At 41.0% G+C, this 8,425-nt stretch overlaps 1 protein-coding gene across 5 annotated transcripts; it reads right to left on the bottom strand.

Annotated features, from left to right (window-relative positions):
* Nucleotides 1–1,604: 1,604 nt before the first annotated feature.
* mitfa (melanocyte inducing transcription factor a) lies at nucleotides 1,605–7,477 on the bottom strand. Of its 5 annotated transcripts, none has more exons than XM_076267435.1 (9): nucleotides 7,445–7,477; nucleotides 6,852–7,082; nucleotides 4,511–4,606; nucleotides 4,328–4,397; nucleotides 3,728–3,820; nucleotides 2,997–3,053; nucleotides 2,835–2,910; nucleotides 2,347–2,494; nucleotides 1,605–2,030 (listed from the first exon to the last, which is right to left on the bottom strand). In XM_076267435.1, the coding sequence occupies exons 1-9, from the start codon at nucleotides 7,475–7,477 to the stop codon at nucleotides 1,605–1,607; spliced, it is 1,230 nt and encodes a 409-aa protein (XP_076123550.1). The 5 variants fall into 5 exon arrangements, with proteins under 5 accessions (XP_076123550.1, XP_076123549.1, XP_076123548.1 ...); XM_076267434.1 differs by having other exon boundaries at nucleotides 2,997–3,050; nucleotides 4,280–4,397; XM_076267433.1 differs by having other exon boundaries at nucleotides 4,280–4,397.
* Between the last annotated feature and the right edge of the window lie 948 nt (nucleotides 7,478–8,425).

Here is an 8,425-nt window from a genome sequence, read left to right on the forward strand (position 1 = left end):
TTGGCCATCAGTATAAGATTAAATATCTGCATACAATATTTGTAGTATTTATTATTGTTCTTTGAGTTAACATAATTTGAATAAGAATGATTAAGTAAGGTGCATTATCATAATGTACCTTTTTATAGCATTGCCCTATTTATGGAAAATGTGTTGGAGTGGACAACAAACTGACCTGTGTATAAGTGTTGGCTTTACACAATTTCTTGCCATTATTAAAATAGGCTATCCTAATCTTCAAAACTTTTTGAGTAGTTTTCAAATTGTGCCACCCCAATAAAAAGTCTGGACCCAGCTGGCCCCCCCTATAAAATAATCCTGGCTACGCCCCTGCAGTAACACCTTGCACATCATTATTACAGGACTGACTGCAAAGACAATCGATACAAGTCAGTGCTTCTAAGCTTAAATGGCTATCCTGTTAAGATACTGCTTCAGTTAACCAGTTTTCCAATTTTTGGGATTTAGCCTATATTTCCAAATAAATGATCAAAACTGTGAGATATCTGCACAAGGCTAATCTTCATTTGATAACATTTATCGGAGAATAAACATGGGCCACTAGGGTTTTGCTTAATTAACAGTTTGTGTAACAGTCCAGCCGCATGGACTTTGTTTAGAAAGTTGTAAAGTGTTTAATTAAACATTTTATGAGGGCAGTCATAAAAAAGAGGGTCTGCAGACAGTCTGGTCTTTACACATTTTACTATAATAGCATGATGTATGCTTGATTGCCATAATCACCAGAGGAGATATCCTTCATACAGTCTTTACATAAAAAAAAAAAACAGATCATGGTTACATGGTTACAGCTAAATAAAAAGAATACAGTTATGTTGTCATCCTTCCAGGGCATTGGAAGGTTTTGAAACATATTAATCAATAAGAGCAATATACCGTATGTAATCAAATCAGTAGTTAATTGCACAAAGCATTACCCGCAAGTTGTAAAATGCACTCGTATTTCAATACAACTACACTGTAAACATGTAGCAAGCATGTATTGGCACATATCCTTTCCTGAACGTTTACGCACAAATCATTTCTATATTGGTAACATACAATATAAACTCTATGAAAAACTAACAACTTCATGGTCCCAATGAAATATACTTTTTCAATGCAACCTTTGACATATCATTTACCAAAATAACAAAAATATAAAAATCTATTTTAAGAATGAGAGCCTTCCAGTGCATGTCTTATCATCAGTAAACTGGTATTGTCGTATGGCGCCTCTCTCTGCTGAGATATGAGAGCTGACCTTAGGGGTGAGTTGAAATTCTTTGAACAGAGACAAGCGTTTGTGGTGAACATACAGTATGTTTTCTTGGAACAGTTAAATTTTAGTTTCTGTGTAAACATTCTAAATTTCAACTCTAACCTTTCACGCAATGTCCATGTATGTTCTTAAAGGACTACCTCCTTAGGCCATTTGCGAGTGTTTACAAACGAATGTTTGCAGCAAACTCAAAACATGAAAAACTGTTTGCAAATGTCCATGTTGCAAAAAGTTGCTTTTGTTTGCGATTTTTAAACACATCTCAGCTCGGAGATTAGCATCATCACCTCAAGAGAGAGGGGGGGGGGGGGGTTCACCCCCGCTAACACCCGTGCCCGTTCTCATTTTCCTCCATACTGGTGCTGCTACGGCGACTGCCACTGCTGTTGGACGCCCCGGGGGAGATGGAGGAGAGCAGGGGATCGCTAGAGGTCACCGACGACAGGCCGTTGTCCATGAAAATATCCTCCAGCTTGCCCGAGACCCTGGGTGGACTGCCATAGGCCTCAGAGTCGTCGTCCACGTCGCAGTGGCTGTCGCTGTAGCTGATGGTGCCGTTGTTCAGGTCCAGGGTGGTGGGCCGGGACAGGTCAGGGGAGGAGTGCGGCTGAGTGGCGTAGAGGTTGGCCGCGGCACAGTCGTCCAGGCCGGGTTCCTGTTTGATGGCCCGCGCCACCAGCTCAGAGGAGCAGAGGGTGGAGGAGGCCACCACGGCCAGACCGTGGGCCCGAGCCTGCATCTCCAGCTCCTTTATGGGGGCGAGCACACACACACACGCACACACACACACACACACACACACACGCACACGCACACGCACACGCACACACACACACACACACACACACACACGCACACGCACACACACACACACACACACACAATGTACAGTTAATCTTAATCTGAGTCTCAGACGCTTAGAGTTTGTAGCTTTCTGAATATGGAGAGCCCACACGCACACACACACACAATACACAGTTAAGGTTTCGTTAATTTTCGAATGGGAAGAGCAGAACCCACACAAACAGCCACATTGACAAACTCCAAAGCAGAAGTGTGTGCACCTGGATGCGCAGCATCAGGTGTCGATTGGCATGCTCCAGCCTCTTTTGCCTGGTCTCCAGCTCCTTGGCACGCTGCTGCTCACGCTGAAGCTTCCGGATGTAGTCCACAGAAGCCTTCAAAATGGTGCCTTTGTTCCATCTCATGTCACTGTCAGCAGCAGTTAAAAAACAATGATCTCTGTGTCAGGACCAACACGGAGGAAAGCAAACTAGGAAGTTATCATTAAGATAGAGAAAATCGTTTATAGATTCATTTTATTCATTTTGTTTGTTAGGGACCATGTACATTTTTAAACATAAATGTTGCCATTTGATGCATTGTACTTGAGTTAACCTAATTTACAGCTACAGTCTGTATAGGATATGTGTAGGAAATGTTTTTTTTCCTTTTTTGTAGATTGTACACAGAATTGTCATGCATTTTTATTTCATATGAATACAGATCTATGGATTTTTCTCTTTGATAATTGTTTATTACCGGTACTTACGGATCATTTGACTTGGGGATTAAAGTTCCCAGTTCTTTGATGCGATCATTGATGTTGAACCTTCTCCTTCGTTCAACTAAAGAGAAAAAACAATGAATGTTTTCCATAACTGTTTATAAGCATTGCATGCTTATTATTGACTGGTGTGGCTGTCAGACATACTTAAATTGTGGTTATCCTTCTTTTGTCTCTCCTTGGCAAGAGCCCTGACCTCAGCTTCTGAAATAAGTAAGACAACATTGAGTCACTGACTAAGCAAAATTAGAAGCATTAATGCAAAATCCCAAGTTAGTGATTGTGATAGTTGTGATTTAGAGGTTGTTATGTGTTCTCAACACATGGAGACAGTCTTGAAGAATAGTCAATTGTTTAGCCATTTTGTGAGGCACAAGGCCAATAAAAAATCATGTGAAACCTTCATCTCATGAAGTTGAATGCCAAGCCACACAACTTAACTTCTGTTTGAACGTTTCATTTTGGGACATATTATGGTTTGTACATTAAAAGGTTCATATGATGTGCAATTGAAATATGCCAGATCCTGATCCCTATCATTTTAAAGACCATATGATTTCAGTATTCCTTGTATACTAGACTAAACAAGAGTACTCTTGTTTATGAGTTTGTGTGTGAGAGAGAATTTCTAACTTTGTTATGAGTGTGTGTGTGTGTGTGTGTACGGTAGCCACGGGGTGCAGGAGCTGTGCCGTAAACAAACCTCCACTTTAAGGTTCTTACTTGCTAGCAACGCGCCTCCCAATCTGAGGTGCTGTATTATAAATCTGCTGGGTTAAAGCCCAGTTCGGTGTGAGGCGTAATGCTAGTTATGTGTGTGTACGTTTGAGTATGTGTACATATCTTAGAATTCATAATTTATGGAGATGGTGACATACCTACTGGAAAACCTTCCTGCCTTTGAAAGCTTTCAAACTTGCCACAGGATCCAGGTTTGTCCAGAATGTGCATCATTCCCGCAGCAGGCGCCACTATTTGGTACAATATTATATTTCATTATAATATCATATGTGACCTATATTGTGCATATTAAATTGTACACAATATGGATATGGACATAAATGCATAGAAGACTAAAGATGTATCCTTATGATACATTTATCCTATACATTACATTTGCAATGGGTAATGGGATCTGACTGTGTGCGAGACTGTTCAGGCATCTACAGTACAACAGACTTACCCTATAGGGTCACTGTACATCAGAGCCCAAAGCACTGCTTGCCTTAATCTCTTTATTTGGATTGTGCAGGCTGCGAATGTATCCTTAAATGTGTCAAGTTTGCTCTTTAATGGCTTTCCGAGAAAATCTGCTTTCAGCAGTGAGGAGAAAAGTAGCCCATTCATTCAACAACCCCATAGGTGGGTCTTTTCTCAGATGCTAAAGCAGCGGTCTTGAGAGGCTTAAAGAGGTGGGGAGATGGACTTACCAGAGAATTCCCTTTTGACGTTAGGTAGACTGGCCGGGCAGGAGTTACTGATGGCCACGCCGGGTGGAGGAATGGCATGGTTGTTATACATGTCCAGGAGATTAGCAGACACCGGAATCTGGCGAAAGACAAGCCATCTCACGTCAGGCCTCAAATGAATTAAAAAAATAAATAATACTTAATAAATGAAAATGTGTGTTCTCTGGTAAAGGAAATGTCAAGCGAGGATACCGTGTTGGTCATCTGAAGACCGGCATCCATAAGGCCAAGGATGTCATCATTATAGCTTGACTCCAGGCTAATAATGTCTTCAATTACATCGTCCATCTGTCAAGGCAATTAATGCAGCACAATGTTGAAATTCGACCATTTTTTGGGCGCCGACCACTAAAATAAGGTCACATTATATAGTATGTGGTTGAAGCCATTTATGCACCCCTAAGGCAATGCCCAAGACTACTCAGTGTGGGCGGGGGAAGTGGTGGAGCACTGCTCTCCCATGCCCACATCCACGGCTGAAGTGCCCTTGAGCAAGGCACCTAACCCCTCACTGCTCCCCGAGCGCCGCTGTTGTTGCAGGCAGCTAACTGCTCCGGGTTAGTGTGCTTCACCTCACTGTGTGTACACTGTGTGCTGTGCGTGTTTCACTAATTCACAGATTGGGATAAATGCAGAGACCAAATTTCCTTCACGGGATCAAAAGAGTATATATACTTATACTTGTACTTATACTTATACCTATACTTATACTTATACTAGGCTTCAGCTGTTAGTGTCTACACAACTTTTGCACTGTTGGGCAGTTAGTAAATATACAGGTTTGGGAATTTTATTTGCAATTTATTTTAGGGTAAGGCTATTTGCACCCCTGGTACAATTAGCAGTGTATGCTATTTGTACCCTGGTGCAATTGGAAGTGAATTCTATTCGTACCCCGGTGCACACAGCAATGTGTCCTATTAGTACCCCGTCTGGTACAAATATCAATGTATGCTATTCGTACCCCGGTGCACACAGAAATGTGTTCTATGAATACCCCGTCTGGTACAAATATCAATGTATGCTATTTGTGCCTCGGTGCACACAGTAATGTGTTCTATTAATACCCTGTCTGGTACAAATATCAGAGTATGCTATTTGCACCCTTGTGCATTTATTCTGGCATATTGATCACACAATGTAATAATAATAATAAGAACAAGCAACATGTTTTGTTGTTGTTACGTAACAAGGTGTGAATAGCTCAGCTGAGTAATAGACACTCTGAATAAAGAGGCAAAAACGAATGTCCTCCATGTTTTTTGTGCACGTGAGCAACGTATTTTTGTTGTTATGTCACAGGGTGTGAAAAGCTCAGCTGTGTGGCCAAGGCTATTCGTACCAGGGGAGTAAATAGATTTTCTGTATTCAGACAAATGTAAATAAATGCCCTAAATAACCCTATAGAAGACTCAAGATGCATAGCGTTGTACTCAAGATTCACTAGAGATCTCAGTTATATAAGAGGATTTCTGATAAAGTTAGATCAGAGGGTTTCTATAAATATCACATTGATCAGTGTTTTGGGTTCAAGGATGTGTTCAGTGTCACTCTGCCTGTTAAATTTGTGCTCAATATCACTCTGCCCTGTAGCAAACATCAGCTTAAATGTCAGTCTGATCTGACCGTATTCAGATATGGGGAGTGAATGAAAAAGTGAAGAAATAACTTTGCCATAATGTTGCCCAATCATGGAGAAAACATTTGCTTTGTGTCTGAAAAGCATGTCTGAACATCTTTGATGTTTATTTGAGTGGGTGTGCTGAGCCATCTGGGTTAATGAACTACCCAGCAATTGCTCGCAAAGAACCCTGTTTGTTCAGTTATTTATAGTGAGTATCAGGAAGTATGTATTATAACTTCTTATTCTAACATTACAGTAGCCTAGTATATATGTAAGTACTGAGGCATCTCCTTGTGGAGTTGCATTATTGTTTGTCTATGAATGTTTTCACATTTGTCAACAAAAACTAATACTGATACATTGACTTGAAATTGCATTCAGTATGGTCAACCAATTGACACACACTGTATTTTTGTAAGGTAGTATTGACATTTAATAACATGATCTACCAAATCATTTGCTCAATTTACCAATTATAGAGGCTGTAAGTTACTTATGTTTACCAAACTTGTAATCAATTCCTTGGTAAGACAATAGCATAGCATGAGATCAACATGAATCACACAACATGACATTTTGCAATGACAGTAGAATACTGCAATTATGGGGGTTGTGGAAGAATTGTGATTTGATCTTAATTGGCACCACTTAGCAAAACCAAAAATGCAGTAATTCATAATTATTTTAACAAAGTAACTGTGTCCATCAACTTTCTTTTCATCAGGGAAGGCTGCTAACCAGACCAAAACAAATGTGATAACACAGGAAACACCGCAAATCATCAAAAATATGTCATGGCAGTAGCCTATGCTATTCTATCTCTGTGTCTAACCTACCTCCTTTTCACAGTTAAATCATCAGATAGATTTTATGAAATCAGAGGTATAGCGTATCTGTGTCTGTCCTTACCTCCTTCTCGCAGTTGGAGTTTAAGGTCAGGAGGGCCATGGGGCTGTTGGGAGCGCTGGTGCCTGGGCCCGGGGGCATCCCGTGCTCCGGGGTCTGGCTGGCACAAGCTGGGCCGCTGCCGTTCGGCCCTCCAAGCTTGGCACCCAGAGTGGAGCTGAGGTACTGCTTCACCTGCTGCCGCTGAGACTGCTGGAGGTGGTACTTGGACGGGCTCTCAAGATGGCTTTGAACCTGGACAGAAACCACAACCACCATGTTACATCTCAGTGAAGTTCCAAATGAGACAAATGTAAGAATTTTGCTGTTTTCTCAAAGATCATATCCACATGTAGGGTTATGTTCAAATGGAAACCTGGTCCATTTTTCTGCGCTTCTCTGTAACGTTAAGCATCCAAAAATATCTTTTCATCAAGGGTAAAACATTTTCATTGCCTGCTGCGTACTCTAAAATCCACTGTTCTCTAAAACGTCACACTCCTTCATCAAACAAATCAGGGAGCCTGATTTTTAATTCATAACTCCAGAACTCAAACATATGCACTGCCCAAACTGCAATAAATAACTGTGCCAAACACACAACCATGAAGGCTCACCTGGTAATGACTGTACTCAAGCATTTCCAGCATTCTGTCAGAGAGATGTGTTTATTTTCTCAGAGCATTAAGTGTTCAGCAGATATTCCCTTTATGAGGTCTTCTATGAGCTGGACTCCTTATGGACTGCAGAGCTTACATGTACAATCAAGAGAAAAGCCGTGGCCAGTTGAACTTATAAGGCACTGGCGTGGAGAACAGGCTAATTAGTTATGCATATTAGGGGCCAGAAGGAGAGATCATTCTCCTCATGTTGTGTTGTTCTACCCAAACGATGAATTTATGTCTTTATGGAGTCCATTTGACGTCAGCTCTTTTGCTACACAAAGGGAGCTTTCACTGATGGGTGAGTTGTCTGCATACAGCAACTGGCTCAAGGCTACCTAACGTTTCATCTTTAGTTCCACTCATCCAGCATAAAACATTATTTGTTCTGAGTGTCCAGGGCATAATAACTGCAACTGTTAGTCTAAAAACAAGAGCGTGTATGACAGAGTAAACTTAGAAATGGGGGAGTTGACAAAAAGAATCCAATGAATGTCAACGCTAGTAAAAACTTAACTGAGGCAAAGCAACAAGATGATTTGACAGGATTCTTTTGAGTGTGCTATTATGCTTTTTGTTTGTTTGAGTTTACGTTTTTTTTTTACTGTCGCTGCGAGAAACATTGGACGTACATCCTACACCATTAAAGCTTATCATTCAGATATTCATTCTGCAATAAAAGAGGATTTTGTCTCTTGAATAAGATATGAAGAAGACCAAAGCACAAGTTCCAACTGGACCATGGCGTCAAAACTTCAACAAGATCAATCAGTGCAGTCACCATCATGTTTGCAATCTGCCATGTGAGATGAAGTGATGCTCCTGAACATGTCCACCCACGGCAAGATGCCAAATTTATCTGATTGCTAACCGAGCTTACAGACAGAAAGGAGACACTATGTTGCTGAACTCTTTCAACTTAGCAGAAAGAGGAAT

This window comes from Alosa pseudoharengus, unplaced genomic scaffold (assembly GCF_046254945.1).
Source record: "Alosa pseudoharengus isolate Yale_2024_CS ecotype anadromous, Long Island Sound unplaced genomic scaffold, YU_APseudo_1.1 YU_APseudo_1.1_scf_5, whole genome shotgun sequence".
Lineage (NCBI taxonomy): Eukaryota > Metazoa > Chordata > Actinopteri > Clupeiformes > Clupeidae > Alosa > Alosa pseudoharengus.